At 38.7% G+C, this 17,460-nt stretch overlaps 1 protein-coding gene across 5 annotated transcripts in view; it reads left to right on the top strand.

Moving 5' to 3' along the window:
- Positions 1-17,460, top strand: part of LOC126347621 (probable cardiolipin synthase (CMP-forming)) — an 89,950-nt gene that overhangs the window by 44,863 nt on the left and 27,627 nt on the right. For all 5 annotated transcript variants that reach the window (XM_050002290.1, XM_050002289.1, XM_050002288.1 and 2 more), the window contains exons 3-4: positions 2,480-2,617; positions 7,890-8,019. In XM_050002290.1, coding sequence (XP_049858247.1) covers positions 2,480-2,617; positions 7,890-8,019 — 268 coding nt within the window. The remainder of the gene's footprint in view (positions 1-2,479; positions 2,618-7,889; positions 8,020-17,460) is intronic.

Raw genomic sequence — 17,460 nt, 5'->3', positions numbered from 1 at the left:
TGGGATAACAGTTCTTCCAGCAATATACTCATTTTGCCGCAGCCACTAATTTTTAATTATTTAGTTCCTCATTCATCTGCAGATCCATTTTGTAATGTCAGTTAATATAAAAAGCAAACACATTTAAAGGTTAACTCGTACATACAGGCATTTAATTATATGTCTAGATATAGTCTGCCAAAAATTTGTATATTGAATACCACACTCGTACATGCTTACTCATAAACAAAAACAAATTAGCTGATAATGCGAGCTCGCGCATGTGCACACACACACACAAACACACTCTCTCTCTCTCTCTCTCTCTCTCTCTCTCTCCCTCTCTCTCTCTCACACACACACACACACACACACACACACACATTATATATATATATATACATATATAAAGAAACTTCCACATGGGAAAAATATATTAAAAACAAAGATTCCAAGACTTACCAAGCGGGAAAGTGCCGGTAGATAGGCACAATAAATAAAACACACAAACACAGACACAGAATTTCGAGCTTTCGCAACTGGCGGCTGCTTCGTCAGGAAGAGGGAAGGAAAAGGAAAGATGAAAGATGAATGATGAAAGATGAAATATGAAAGATGAATGATGAAAGGATCCTTTCATCTTTCCTTTTCCTTCCCTCTTTCCTGACGAAGCAGCCGCCTGTTGCGAAAGCTCGAAATTCTGTGTGTGTGTTTGTGCGTTTTATTTATTGTGCCTCTCTACCGGCGCTTTCCCGCTTGGTAAGTCTTGGAATCTTTGTATAGGGAAACATTCCACGTGGGAAAAATATATCTAAAAACAAAGTTGATGTGACTTACCAAATAAAAGTGCTAGCGGGTCCATAGATACACAAACAAACACAAACATACACACAAAATTCAAGCTTTCGCAACCAACGGTTGCTTCTTCAGGAAAGAGGGAAGGAGAGGGAAAGACGAAAGGATGTGGGTTTTAAGGGAGAGGGTAAGGAGTCATTCCAATCCCGGGAGTGGAAAGACTTACCTTAAGGGGAAAAAAGGACAGGTATACACTCTCGCGCGCGCGCGCACACACACACACACACACACACACACACACACACACACACACACACACACACACACACACACACACACACACACACACACATATCCATCCGCACATACACAGACACAAGCAGACATTTGTAAAGGCAAAGAGTTTGGGCAGAGATGTCAGTCGAGACGGAAGTACACAGGCAAAAATGTTGTTGAAAGACAGGTGAGGTATGAGTGGCGGCAACTTGAAATTAGCGGAGGTTGAGGCCTGGCGGATAACGAGAAGAGAGGATATACTGAAGGGCAAGTTCCCATCTCCGGAGTTCTGACAGGTTGGTGTTAGTGGGAAGTATCCAGATAACCCGGACTGTGTAACTCTGTGCCGAGATGTGCTGGCTGTGCACCAAGGCATGCTTAGCCACATGGTGATCCTCATTACGAACAAACACTGTCTGCCCAAACTCTTTGCCTTTACAAATGTCTGCTTGTGCCTGTGTATGTGCAGATGGATATGTGTGTGTGTGTGTGTGTGCGCGAGTGTACACCTGTCCTTTTTTCCCCTTAAGGTAAGTCTTTCCGCTCCCGGGATTGGAATGACTCCTTACCCTCTCCCTTAAAACCCACATCCTTTCATCTTTACCTCTCCTTCCCTCTTTCCTGAAGAAGCAACCGTTGGTTGCGAAAGCATGAATTTAGTGTGTATGTTTGTGTTTGTTTGTGTATCTATCGACCTGCCAGCGCTTTTGTTTGGTAAGTCACGTCAACTTTGTTTACATTTACAAATGTCTGCTTGTGTCTGTGTATGTGCGGATGGATGTGTGTGTGTATGTGTGCATGAGTGTACACCTGTCCTTTTTTCCTCCTAAGGTAAGTCTTTCCTCTCCCGGTATTGGAATGACTCCTTACTCTCTCCCTTAAAACCCACATCCTTTCGTCTTTCCCTCTTTCCTGAAGAAGCAACCATTGGTTGCGAAAGCTAGATTTTTGTGTGTATGTTTGTGTTTGTTTGTGTGTCTATCGACCTGCCAGCACTTATATAAATTTTTTTTTACTGACATAATAGCTGTGGAGATTGATCCTTCTTTCCAGACAGGTTTCTGGGTTTCTGTTCTGTTTTCAGTTGTTTCTATTACCAAAGTTTTGTTATACCATCTTTTGCCCGTGTGGAGACATTTTCCAATTGTTTAATTACCATTTTTCTATTTGTTAACTTAAACTTTTACTTAGCTTTAACAGTAACCTTGTTCCATAAAGTTTTTCCTTTCATTTTGGTTTCCTCATACCTGCAGCGTATTTTGCTGTTTCCCTACATTTTTATGTTACACTATTGCAGCTGTAGTCTATGTGTCTAGAATCCTAAATTTCTATATGCTGAAATTTTTGCTTAATTTAATCTGTTGTAATGACATCTTATGGTTTGTAAATTTCTGTTATGCTTCTGAAAGGCACCTTAATGTTTTTACAGAAGGAAAATGTTCTCACAATACCAAATTTACTCTGCCTATTCCGCATTGCAGCTGCACCATATTTGGGATATCTTGTTCTACAATCAGAATTTCATCTTGCTGTAGCTATTTTTGCATTCGCTGGAGTTACTGACCTGGTAAGATATAACTGCTTTATTTTTGTCTTTTAATTTGAAATATATTAGTTTATTAGAATTCTTTTTAAATTGTGCCTATGTAATTTTATTTATTAAGTTTACAGGTATTTTTAGGAGGGTAGATTCATAACAAATAGTTATATTCCATAGTCCATTTTAATTTGATAGTAGTCAAACTGTTATTACAGGATTGTTGCATAACCATTTATACATCCTTGGAATGTGTATTAACCAACTGCATTACTTTCCAGCTGAAGTTCCCATATGAGGTTTCTGTGATAGCATAAGCTAAAGAGCCAGAGTGATGTTTTGCATGTTTAGGATGTATTGCACATCTGATGGTATCTTTTTCTCATCTCATTTTATTTACAAGAGATGTATGCATAGGATGTTTCTCGAAAACAGTGCAAGTTAACTTAAGTCCATATTCAAAAGCAAACTATAATCCATGACATATCCAACTTCCACCTATGTCAAACAGAGTCCACAACAGCAGCAACAGCACCTAAAATAAACTGGTAACACACTAATGCACACTGCACAAAGCGCATCGCAACTGCCTCAGGCTGACCCTGGTACAGCTTATAGGCTGGATTCTTGCTTGGTCTTATTAGAGGGTGCTTTTGATAGCAAGCATTGTCTAACAAGTGGTGCCACAGCAATTGACAAGAATGTTGTGCCAGCTACTTGGTTTTCATAGTAATGTTGGGTGATGCCACTACATCTCCTTCCCTCCCCCTTCCCCCATCTGTGATCACAATGGAGAAGAATGCAGGTGATGCATGGTGTGAAGGAGGTGTTGGTGGTGTTGCAAAAGTCTGTGGGTGGAGGCCATGTTGTACTTCATTTACCTGTGGCAGATGGAGAATGTCCTGAGGATCCCAGTTCAGTAGTGTCCAAACTCACGGGCTCCCACTGAGAGTACTCATCCAGAAACGAGTGGTGTCACCGATTATGTATGTTGACAGTGGGTGCAGCATGTTGAAGTGGGTGTGATGAGGGCAGCTGTGAAAATGCTCTACTGGGCTGTAGTCTTCACCTGCATTGGTCCTGTAAGTTGCTAGAAACCACAGGAGGCATTAGGTGCTGTTTCACACATCATTTCCTTGTAGGTGGTGGCCTCAACAAAATCCTCTGCCTGTTCAAGTCCCTCACTGAGAGGCTGAACCCAAATCTGTCGTGGCCAGTTGCCTGAAAGAACACTTGTGCAGGTTGAATTATAGTTCTGTTCCTGTTTCGTGAATCAAGAAGTACAAGAGTCTGTTCTTGTAATAACACAAAATTTCTAGCGCACTCAAATTGTGCTAGAGTTCTTCCAGCCCTAGTTTCTGCATTTGAGATACAGTTTGGGTGTTCCTGACAAAAACGTGGTATTTTGTCTTTCTGTGTCAGAAATTTGGCAAGCTGAAAATGTTACTGCAAGTGTCCCATTTCTCTCTTGGTTCATTAAATGGTAGGAAAGTCATAAACATGAGTGGTGCAGGAGACATTCATGCTACATTCACTAACACTTGCACTGCCTGTAGCACAGCTGTCATTAGCTCCTGTATGCTTTTATATTATTAGTTGTCGTAAGTGTACCGTGATTGAAAAACCAGCACTTTTTCCCAATTACAAAAATTTTCAAAGTCCTGTTTGGAAATATCACAGGTCCTGAGTTGTTGCCACTTATATAAAAGTGAGTTACACACAAGCAAATGGGGCTCGATCTTGTTTATTTATTTCCTGATGACCAGACTGAGTAGCGGCAAGACGGCAGGCAACAGTAATGTTGTGCCAGCTATTTGGTTTTCATAGTAATGTCAGGTAGTGCCATTACAGATTCTAAGCTGAAGTTTCTTTGATGCAGTTTCTGTTTTTTCTGTATTCATTCATAACATAAACATGTTTGGGTGTCTTCATCAATATGCATTACAGAATTGCATGGCAGATGTAATTATTTTCTATGATGGAGGCACTACTTTTGGGGAGAAAACACATTGGTTTGGTTACAGGTATTACATTTATTGAATATTATGTTGCTGTGTATGTTAAAGTAAAGCAAATGCAACTCTTTGCATCGAAAATTTGTGCTTGTGTGATGTAGTACAGCAAAGAGTAATTCATTACTTGCTTTTCAGTTATTTTATACAGAGTATGTTTATCCATAGCTGGCTTGGCACAAAAACATACAGGTTAATTTGTTATTCAAACATTACAGTTTTATATTGTCACTTGTTATTCGATTGCAAGATGTATCAAAGAAATTATAATTCCTTTTTTAGTATATTTGAACTAGTTAATACAGTTTGCTGGTACTCTTGAGAAACTGTACATTGTCATCCAAGAAGCTGGGATATAATTTCCGATCGATTTTTTCTCTTTTCATGTGTGCTCCAGTTCAATATTTTAGATTTTTTTTTGAAAATCCTCAAATCTGCTTATGATATCTGAGATATCCCGGTGAAAGTTTAGTCTGTTTGGACTTTTCTGCACCCACAAATTTAACAATACAGAGAGTGAGTAGGTGAGGGTGGAGATGTACACACCTGCTAGGGAATGGATCAGTCATTGTTTTCGTAAAAAGTAAAAATAATTTGTATTTTAGCATTCTTGCAGCACCAAGCATTGTTCCTTATATTCCTCTTGTATGTGTTCAAAATTATATACTCAACAATGATTATGCTGACACACAATGTGTATTATAAATAAGAATTAACAGAAAAAACTCCTTTCAGCACATTGAATTGAGCTGAATATTACATACCAGTCACAAAACTGAAGTGATTATACTGATGGTGTAAAAGATAGTGAGACAGATGTCCCAGAGGAATTATTGTACTGCAGCTGTTATAATTGACAGTGTAAAATATGTAAATGTGGGTACCAAATTCAGGAAAATTCAAAATGGTACATACTATGATTGCACAGTATTTACATACCTAATAAAATATTGTTTATGCAAAGAATTTGTAAATGTCAGTATCTTAATCAAATGTAAAAATGTATTTTATGGTAGTAAGGACAGCTATAGTAATTCAACTTGGCACAATAAAATATTATACCAAAATATATCTCTGGAATTTCTTACAAATAAAACACATGGTGGGTTATAGTGGGCAAAATGGCTTGCAGAACATATAATAACCATCAAGTACGAATTAACTTTCATCTGATAAAATCCTTGATGTCCAGATCAAGAACAAACAAAAATGATGTGACCTTTTAGATCTCCGTAGTGAAACTGGTAATCTCAATATTTCAGACTTTGCAGGCAAATTAATATTGCCATTGTATAAAATCACACAAAATGACAGTATTAACTTGGACACCTTAATTTGTCCAACAAATTTTGAAACTGTTCTTTGAGGTTTAAGGATTGCAGCCAAATCACGTTGACTTCTTGCCTCGATATTTCAGCTGGCAATCATCCAGCCATCTTCAGGGGAGTGTCAGTCACTGTAGACTGCAAGTCCCCAGCGTCAGCTTCATACCAAAAAATTGGCGCGAAAATGCATGCGGATTGGCGACCATCAAAGGAGTGTCCTATTTCAAAATCCGCACCCTCTGGAAATACTGTTTTATCTGTGGCGCACAGACGCATGCGTAAAGGTGAAAATTACTTGTCCGCCCTCTGTCAGAATGCGCACTCGCATTACTAAAAACAGACGTCAGATGTTGCCAGATGTGTCATTATGGATAAACTGTCTTCTCTCAGAAGAAATCAGAGAGATCACTGGGTCCCAAGCTTTGTCCAGTTGAAAATGGCATCACGCTTTATAAGATTTTGTGCTAGGCATATTTCCACAAATTCTTTAGTTACTGAAACCCAAAAAGTTTTCGCTGGGGCCAAGATTTTGTAGCAAAAAATTAATATCGTGTCCTGTGGTAAACGCAGTGCTCAGCTACGGCTGACTTACTGGGCTGCGAAAGACGAACTTCGAAAACTGTCTTCATGTACACTCTTTATGGACCCAATCCAATTTTGCCAAGTCACGCCGTCGACTCATGCCAAGGAAACTGATGGCAGGCTGGATGCAATCTCTATATGCAAATGAAACAGCTGTTTCGATATCATATCCGGTTCACAGCAAGTAAACCGGATCCTCTCCTTCACAAGTGCAAAGCTTGCCTCTCATGTAATGAATTTTTGAAGCGGCAGTCTGGATAAAATGTCTCACTCTGGCAAACTTCAGAATAAGGCGATTGTCCTGACACTTCAGTAAAAAACACAGAGAACTTAACAGTCTCACTCGCTTATTGCGTAGCTTGTCCAATCTCTGGATTTGTAATGCCATCGCCTCCCCGAAGATGGTACAGGATGATTTGGGTCTGTGGAAGACCAGAATCTACCAAATTCCTTGCCAGTGCGGCAGAGCTTACATCCGTCAGACGACACACACAGTAAATGAAATGTGTATTGAACATGAGCGATACACTCGCCTTTTGCAGCCCAGTAAGTCATCTGTAGCTGAGCGCTGCATTACTACAGGGCACGCTATGGATTTTTATTCCACAAAAATTTTGGCTTCAGTGGAAACTTTTTTGGGATCCAGTAATTAAACAGTCTGCAGAGATACACCTATCACAAAATCTTATAAATCGTGATGGCAGTTTTCAACTGGACAGGGCTTGGGACCTGGTGATCTGTAATTTCTTCTGAGAGAAGACAGTTTATTCATAATGACACGTGTGGTGACGTCTGACATCTGATTTTAGTGACACAAGTGCCATTCTGACAGAGGGTGGACATGTAGTTTTCACCTTTACGCACACGCATGCGCACCACATATAGAACAGTATTTCCAGAGGGCACAGAATTCAATAGAGGACGCTCCTGTGATGGATGCCAATGCACATGCGTTTTCACGCTAAGCTTTTGCTATAAAGCTGGCGCCAGGAACGTGCACTCTCCAGTGACGGGCACTCACCTGAAGTTGGCTGGACGATTGCCAGCTGAAATATAATGGCAAGAAGTCAATGTGATTCGGCTGCAACCCTGAAACCTCATCAAACATTCAGTATGCTGGGATAACTTAAAGAATCACATTTTGAAATTGACAAAAAAACCAAATCGTCTCAGTTCATAAGTCCTCCTTGTGATTGTTGACCTTAAAGAAAAATGGTAACATATTTATATCTCAAGTTGACTTGGGATCACAATAAACTCATATGATAATTGCTTGAGAAAGGAAAGTGATGAGTATTTCAGAGAGAATTTATGCTGTTAGAAGTACTTAATTCATCCTTTCATTGAGGCAATGCAAATAATTTTTATACCTATTTTGTTCAGGTTGATGGCTGGATAGCTCGGACATACCCAAGTCAGTCATCAAAATTTGGGAGTTTTCTTGATCCCTTGGCAGACAAAGTCCTAATAGCATGTTTGTTTCTAACACTTACATATGCTGGATACATTCCAAGTAAGTAATGAAAAATAAGATAAAGCTCCATAATTTGTCACTTTTGACACTAGTATACACTGTGCTAAATATGTTTTATTTTACTTATTTATTGATGGACTACCATCATTTTTATTATTATGAATAGGGTATTTGAGTGTGTGTGTGTATGTGTGTGTGAGAGAGAGAGAGAGAGAGAGAACAGAACAGAACAGAAGAAGAAGATTCCAGGTACGATCAAACATCGTATCAGAATAATTGAGGGGATAACCAGTTCCATTCCATACCCTTCCACAATTTGAATTTTGCTCGATCTCTAGTAATTTCATCATAAACAGAATAATAAACTATTATCTTCCTTTGACAATGTTATGAAAAAGATAGATTGCTACTCACCATATAGCAGAGATGCTGAGTCGCAGACAGTCACAACAAAAGGACTACTAAACATGTAAGCTTTTGGCCAGAAGGCCTTCTGAAATAGACAACATACAAAATACACTTTCACGCAAATGCAGCTCACACACATATGACCACTGTTTCTGGCTACTGTATCCAGACACATCTTCACTGGTCATCATGGCTCAGTTTGAAGCAGGACTCATATCTGAAGACAGTTCTACTCCAGTCAATGAGATTCCTGGCCAAAGATGTGTTTGGAGATGCCCCTGAGAGTGATGGGGTACCGACCTGACTGTTGCCTGCCTTACGGTCCGATGATGAGAACAGGGGTGCCATTTCACATCATAGCAGGACCACTTTGGTTGTCATCTGTGGCACCCTTACAACACAGAGGTATGTCAACAATACTCTACATCTAGTTCTGTTGCCTTTTGTAGCAAGACATCCTGGCCTTACATTTCAGCAGGATAATACCCGCCCATATGTGGCAAGAGTTTCTACTGCTTGTCTTCATGCTTGCCAAACTCTACGTTGGCCAGCAATGTCGCCAGAGCTCTATGGGTAGGAGCATCCAGTCATCTTGGGATTCTGATGATCTAAGGCACTAGTGGGACAGAATTTGAGGCAATATCTCTCAGGAAGACATCCAAGAATTCTGTCAGTCAATGCCAAGCAGAATACCTGGTTGCACAAAGGCAAGCAGTTGACCAATGTGTTATCAAATTGTCCAGTTTGCGAAGCTGTTTCTCTTGAATGAATCATTAATTTTTTTTGTGAAATTGTAATCATTTGTTTGCCTGTACATGTACGTCGCATCTATCATTTTCTGCCACATTTGGGTAATTCCTTCATGGTGCATCGTCCCCCTCCCCGCCCTCCTCCTCCTCCTCCTCCTCCTTTTTCTTCTTCTTCTTCTTCTCTTCTTCTTAGAGTGTGTATTGTTTACTAATGCTGATGAATCTTATGAATTTTGGGCATCGGTTTAGGGTCTTTAGCTAATAAATTGCAAGATGCAGGTGTGCTAACACCTTGCAACTAAGAGACCTCACATTGGAAAACTAGTAAAACAGCATGAATATGTCAATATGTTTTCATTTAAATGTCTTTGAAGGTGCCAGATAAATAGAAACGCAAGTTCCCTTCTTTTACGAGAGTGGTTTGAATAGTTCGGAATCATCACAAGAGATCAGTGCTAGAACAACGAGTTGTTCACGTGATGTTCATTGGACTGTTGCCTTTAAACACATGCCACGTCAGTGCTCTTGGAAGAGAGCTGTGGTGGTGACATGGCTCTGTTGTTGTTCCCGCATAGTGATTTGCGAAGATGGAAAAAATTGAGATTCAAGCAGTGATCAAGTACTTCCTAAAGAAAGTATGAAGGCAAAGGACACTCATACCGATTTGTGGAACACATTGGGGGACTCTGCTCCTTCATATTCAACTGTTGCCAAGTGGACAAACGAATTTAAATTTGGTCGGGAGAGCGTAGATGATTATTTGTGCAGTGGTCAGCCAAGATGTGTCACTACTCCAGAAATCATTGCAAAAGTGTACAGAATGGTGATGAAGGATCGCCAATTGAAAGTGCGTGAAATTGTTCATGCTTGTCAGATGTTGTCTGAAAGGGTATGTCACATTTTAACTGAAGAATTAGAAATGAAAACAAAAAAATCTGCAAGATGGGTGCCGCAACTCTTGATGCTGGATCAAAAATGCATGAGAATGTACATTTCAGAACAATGTTTTGCCCGTTTTAGGAGAAACAAACAAGATTTGTTGCTCCAGTTTGTGACCACAGATGAAACTTGGGAGCACTAATGTATCCCAGAGACAAAAAAACAGTCAAAGCAGTGGAAACATGCTGATTCTCTGCCACCAAAGAAAGCAAAGACAATTCCTTTGGCGGAAAAGGTCATGGCATCAGTGTTGTGGGATGTGAAGGGGATTCTATTTGTAGATTATCTACCCACTGTGCAAACAATTACTGGAGAATACTTTGCTAACCTTCTGGACAAATTGCAACAAAATATATATGTGAAAAAAGGCCGGTTCACCAAGGAAGAAAGTCATCCTCCACCAAGAGAATGCGCGCCCGCACAGGTGCTGTTGCCATAGCAAAATTACAATAACTGAGGTATGAATTGTTGCCACACCCGTCTTATTCACCTGATATGGCTCCGTCAGACGTCCATTTCTTCCCAAAACTGAAACTTTTTATTGGTGGATTAAGAGTCACTTCAAACGAAGAATTGATAGATGTAATTGACAACTATTTTGCAGTCCTGGAGGAAACTCATTTTTGAGACGGGATCAAGGCACTAGAACATTGTTGGACCAAGTGCATTAATCTACAAGGAGACTACATTGAAAATAAAAAAAGTTTCATTGACGTACGTACTTTTTTTCTATTCCAGTTCGAAAACTTTTCAAAGCACCCCGTACATCCCTAACTCTGCCCAGGACATATTTTCCTTTTTTTTGGCTATGAGAGGAGCATGGAGCATTTTTCATTATGCTTCCCAACTTTCACTCTATCATAATTTTGACATTAGATCACCCTAGCTTGTCAATCTATGTAGATTTTCGTTGATTTGAGCAATGGGTTATCTGGTATAAGTTTTTTTATTGGCTTTCAAACCATGTTGCTTTATTGTAGCAATGGATAAAGCTTTCACAAAACAACAGGACTGCAATTAATTACATGCATTTGTCTAGCTTCTTACAAAATTGAACCAGTTTGCACAAATTTGAAACATGGAAGTGGTGCGTGTTAAAAAAACTCACAAAAAATGTATTTTTTGCACTTTAAGTCCAAATGAAGCTAGAGTTTTGAAAGGTAGTTTCCTGTTTTATAGTAATAATGCATGTTTGCATTTATTTATTTCACTTTAAACTATGCACTCAATTCATGTAAGGACGAATTTTATGTGCTCCATTTAGCTTGAATTTACATCACTGCATCTCAACAGCAGATAAAGATTATTGGAAATAAATTCATTTTGACTTTATCTTCTTATACCTTCTTGCAAAGTTTGAATCAATTCATACAAGTTTAAAGTATATAAATAGTGCACTTCACAACCCTCGCAGAAAAACATGCCTATTGCGCATAAAATCTGGAGCACATAAAAACCTCACAAAAATCATGTCTTTTGCGTGTACAATCTGAATGAAACTAGAGTTTTGAAAGTGAGTTTTCAATTTTATTGTACAAATGCATTCTTTCTTTATTTATGTATTAACTTTAAACCGTTTCTGCACATTCTGTTCACTAAGCTTGACTTTAAACCTTTGCATCTTAGCAATGAATAAAGATTATTGGAAAAAATAATTGTATTGACTTCATCCATTTATTCAGTTTTGCACAAAGTTTGAACTGATTCATACACGTTCAAAGTATGTATATGGTGCACATTAGAAACCTCACAGACAAATGTGTGCTGCATTTTGCATGACTTTAAATCATTGTGTCTTGACAACGGATAAAGATTGTTGAATAATTTTTTTTTTTTACTTTAATCATTTGTCTACCTTTGTGAAAAGTTTGAAACGATTCATACAAGCTTAAAGTATAGAAGTGGCACACTTCCAAAGCCTTCCAGATAAAAGTGCTTTTTGCGTGTTATTGCACGTAACATCGGAACGGTACATGTAAAAATGGTGCCACTAGTTGAGAATTAATTTGAGCCCAATTGAAATCTTTTGCAAAATGAACTAAATCATTCACATAATTTGCCAGAGTACCAGCCCCAGTTCGTCTTTCAAACTTTCATTAATATTCTGTAACATAGCTACACTAAGGCAGATGTTCAAAAGGATATGCAAATGGCTGCTGATCCAGGCTAAAGCAAAAACGTCTTACCCTTTGTTCCCAGCTCAAATAGAAACCAAGCACCTCCCCCCCCCCCCCCCCCCCCAAACTGTGATTCTGTGCATGGTCTTTTCAGAAATATTTGTTACAGCACTTGCACATCTGTAATGGTAGATCTTGCAGCTTGCTTTTGAATTTCTTCAGTCTCTTCCTATAATCTGACCTAGTGGGATACTTCAACTCAGAATATATTCCAGCATCCAGCAACAATTTTCAACAATATTGGTCTCTTAGTTTACCCATCTGTTCAAAATAAATGTGGAAACATGGGTAATCTTCTTCGAAACTGGGTAAATTGCTTTTTTCCTTGGCATCTACATTTTAACCCTGTGAATTAATATTAATTTCGTGCAGAGTGTCTCATTTGTCTTCATCTACAGCTACATACTTGTACATACACCATAAACCACTATATGTTGCGTAGCGGAGGGGTATCTTGTACCATTACTAGTAATTTCCTTTCTTGTTCCACTTGCAAATGGAGTGAGTGAAAAATGACCGTGTATGTGCCTCCATACAAGCTGTAATTTCTCTTATCTTGCCTTCGTAGTCTGTAAGTGAAATTTACATAGGCGACATTAGAATCATTCTGCAGTCAACCCCAAATACCAATTCTCTAAATTTTTTCAATAGTGTTTTGCAAAAACATCATCTTCCCTCCAGGGATTTTCATTTGAATTCATAAAGCATCTCCATTATGTTGGTGTCTTGATTGAACCTTCCAGTAACAAACCCAGCATCACACCTCCGAATTGCTTTGATGACTTTCTTTAATCCAACTTGGTAGGGATCACAAACACTTAGCAATATTCAAGCATGGTTAGTATTAGTGTTGTATACATGATCTTCTTTATAGATGAGCTAACTTTCTTAAAATTCTCCCAATAACTTGAAGTTAACCATTCACCTTTCTTTCTATCATCCTTAATGCTCATTCCACTTTATATTGCTTTCTAATGTTACACCTAGATATTTAATTGACTTGACTGTGTCAAGCAGCACACCACTAATAGTATATTCAAACATTACAGGTTTGTTTTTCCTACTCATCTGCATGAACTTCCATTCTGCTGCATTAATAGCAAACTGTAAATGAGAGTTTCAGATGTTCATGAAGTGGGTTAACGTCTGTGACCAGTAAAAATTGGGTTGGACTGGGATTCAAACCAGAGTCCTTGCTTTTGCCAGGTACTCTCAAAATTTTTTTGTGACACAAGTGATTAGTCAAAAGTTAGAGCCATATAGCTTAGTGGGAAGTAAAAGACAATTTAAAATTTTGAGTTATTCATGGAGGCATGTATGTGTTCTACAATCAATAGTCTTTTGTTTGGGAAAGACAAGGATACAGTTTTAAATCTCATTCCAGCACACAGTTTTAGCCTTTCCAAGATTTTCTTTGTAGTATATACACTGCTAACAGCTGCATCATAGTCACTGTAAATCCTGACCAACATTTTTCTTCACCTGACACTTATTTGTTTCAGAGTCTCAGTTTCAGTTGATATTAATCATCAGAGGTGGTTATGTATGGCATTTATTTGTGCAGCAGCTACATAATGAAATTGTAGAGTTAGCATGAAGTGTATGATTTAAGATTTCTTATTTCCCTTCATTGTCATCTATTTCACCCCCAAGCTCCAAAACTGATTGTATTGAAGCTTCCGAATTCTTCACAGAGCTAGTAAGTTCTTGCTTTTTCTGATATATATCTTGCTAATTTATAACTGTTTAAAATATTAAAGACATCACACAGCTAGCTTACAGAAGCATGCACTGCTGTGAACTTTTATCTCTCTATTTCTGCACAGTCTCTTTTCTCCAAATTTTATGAATGTTACTGGTACACAAGTGTCTCTCTTCTGTCATTTTTCATCACTTTTCACCTACTCTAGGTCATATCCCTTCAAAATCTTCAAAATGTTGTGGGAAATGAATGTTAAATCAGCCACCAGAATATTGTTGTGTGATTAGCTTTGAAGTTAGAATACAAAAAAATGTGGAAACTTGTAGCCAAACCTACATTTTTAGTGATTGTAGGCTTAGAGAAAACTTTTGACAATTTTGACCAGAAAAACTCTCTTTGAAATTCTGAAGATAGCGGGGGTAAACTACAGAGAGCAAAGGACTATTTACCACTTGTACAGAAATCAGGCAGCAGTTATAAGAGTCAGAGGGGCATAAAAGAGAAGCAGTGGTTTAGAGGCAGTGAGACAATGTTGTAGACTATTCCCAATGTTATTCAATCTGTACATTGAGGAAGCAGTAAAGGAAACAAAAAACAAAAAATTGGGGTTGGACAATGACATTGTAATTCTATCAGATACAGCAAAAGATGTGGAAGAGCAGTTGAATGGAATGGACAAAGTATACTTAAAGGAGGCTATATGATAACATCATCAAAAGCAAAACAAGGAGATAATGTAGTTTAATTAAATCAGGTTATGCTGAGGAAATTAGATATTAGGGCACAAGACACTGAAAGTAGTAGACGAGTTTTGTTACTTAGACAGTAAAATAGCTGATGATGCTCAAAGTAGAGAGGATATAAAATGTAGACTAGCAATTGCAAGAAAAGCTTTTCTAAAGAAAAGAAATTTGTTAACATTGAATAATGTAGATTTGAGTTAAGGAAGTCTTTACTGACAGTATTTGTCTGGAGTGTAGCCATGAATGGAAGTGAGATGTGGTGTTACAGAAGAATATTGAAAATTAGATGGATAGATCATATAACTAATGAGGAGGTTCTGAATAGAATTGGGGAGAAAAGAAATTTGTGGTACAATATGACTAGATGAAGGGACTGGTTGGTGGACCCATTCGGAAGGTTGCAGTAGTTATTTGGAGGTGAAGAGGCTTGCACAGGATAGATGAGCATGGAGAGCTGCATCAGATCAATCTTCACACTGAAGACCACAACAATAATTACAAAGTAACTTGATCAGCTAAAAAACATCATTCTTGAGGCAGAACCTGTGTAAATGTTAGTAAATAATTATGTTATTTTGTAGAAAATTAGAATTTTTTAGGACTAATTGTTTACAATTAATATTTTTACAAAATTTTGTACAAAAACAAAACATTTAAGAAAACAAACTTTCCTCATTTTGGTAAAACATACTGTTATACTTAAGTTTTTGTGATATATAATTTTTCATTACAGTTTTATGGAAATATCTGTTCTAGTAATGAGTTTGGCATCATGGATTGTTACATTTTTATGTTAAGGACAGTGCAAGATGAAGCAGAGTGGTTGTCTTGTTGTCAATATAGTTATGGTTTATATATTTATTGCACTTCATACTGAATTGTAATACTGAAGGCTAGGTTTCAGTTTACCATCAAAATGAAATCAATGACTATGAAAAATTGTGAATTTCATCTGCTGCATCAGCAAAGAATAAATTCTGTGTGGAAGATAAGTATTGATGTTATTTTTGTTGTAACAATATCTGATTAACTGAGGGACATATGGTGATACATCTTGTGTTGGTGTTCCAACAAAAGCACCTGCTAAATGTTGCGGTGTTCTGTATTTTTGCAAAAGTCGGATAATTTTCCGTTGAAATAATCAGATAGTTATGGTACAGTGTACATTTAATTATCTAGTGTAACTTCTGCTGGTAACCTGCAAAGTGTTTTCCTTTTTAGGATATGATTAGTGTTTTAATGTAATGTTGCACAAACATAATATCAGAATGGCAACTTAGGACCTTCATGCAGGGTATACTAAGACAATGAACAAAGTAGTACTCGGTACAAACACACTTAACCAAGAAGTACACCTATTGATGCACAGTCTAACATGAAGCATACATCTGTCAATAAACATTTGTTCGTCCTGTGGCCCCAGTGTGCGGGCCTATACAAGGCTGTTTGGCAAATGTCACTGTGAGGTAGCCTCTTTAGCCTGGTCATGGAGGTGCACACTGTTTGATATTGCGCACTCACTTTATAGGGTTAAAATACCCCTTCCCCCTTGCGGAAAAATGTTCACCATAGAGATATCCACATCTTCATTGGATCTGATGGGGAGGACTGCTGGAGCAAGTGTCATGCTGTCACACATGAATAGGGTCTGAAATGGTGGTACAGGTGTGATTCACACTCATCTGCAAGAGGCCATAAAGGAGCACTGATGCTGGAGGTGCCATATCCATGTCTACTTCCAGGCAGGCACACAGTGATGGAGGCAGCAGAGAAGGGGGCTGCAGAAATGTAATTGGCCTGGTACCAACTATGCCGCCCAGAGGAGGTGGCACTCGGAATGAAGTTGGAGCAGAAGCTGGGGGCCAATACAGATGGTGGAGGCATCCTTGTGGGGCAGCAGGGTCTCCAGCAGGGTGACCAAAACAAGTGGCAGCAGGCTAGCAAATATGTACGAGAAACATCCCAATGGTCCAGATAGAAAGGGTGCATGTTGTCCCACCACAATGCAGACAGTATCACAAGCCTGACCGCTGACCCTCCTATAGCCAGCAGTAACATACCATCAGAAAGTGAGAGGTGGTGGTGGAGTACATAATAATTGTGCAAAGGATCTGACAGTCGGCCCAGAAGTTTATCTGGCCAGCCTTGGCAGACAAATTGAACAACCGACGTAAGATATGATTGGCCATGATAGTTGCCAAAATCCGAGAACTTGGAATGGGAAAACCATCCACAGGTTTTGGGCCTCATCATCTAAATGGAAACACAGCAGTTTATCCTGATCAAATGCCGAATTGGGGCCAGTCAACAGTTGAGAAAGAGCATCTGCATTAGCAGGACGTGCTGTACGTTGGAAATGAATTTCATGGTTGTAGCGCAACAAAAGCGGAGCCCACCATTGCAGGCGATGGGCTGCTTTGTCTGGTAATGATACCGAAGGATGGAAAAGAGAAACCAAAGGTTTATGATCAGTATTCAAATGAAATTTAGAACTACATAGAAAAACTTGAAATTTTTTGAGTGCATAAACAGTAACAAGGGGCCTTATATCTGTGAATAGTGTTGTTGCACATGATTCAGGGTTTTGGAAGCACACACAATAGGATGTTCGGAACCATACGCGTATTTGTGCATGAGATTGGCCCCAAGGCCTTGCTGTGAGGCATCTGTAGCCAACACAAAATTTTAGCCCAGTTGGAAGGTAACCAAGCAAGGTCCCAAGTGTAATTTCGACTTCATCAGAGTTAAAAATGCTAACATAT

This window comes from Schistocerca gregaria, chromosome 1 (assembly GCF_023897955.1).
Source record: "Schistocerca gregaria isolate iqSchGreg1 chromosome 1, iqSchGreg1.2, whole genome shotgun sequence".
Taxonomy (NCBI): domain Eukaryota; kingdom Metazoa; phylum Arthropoda; class Insecta; order Orthoptera; family Acrididae; genus Schistocerca; species Schistocerca gregaria.
Note: the sequence above shows the minus strand (reverse complement) of the source record. Positions and strands in the feature narration are given on the sequence as shown.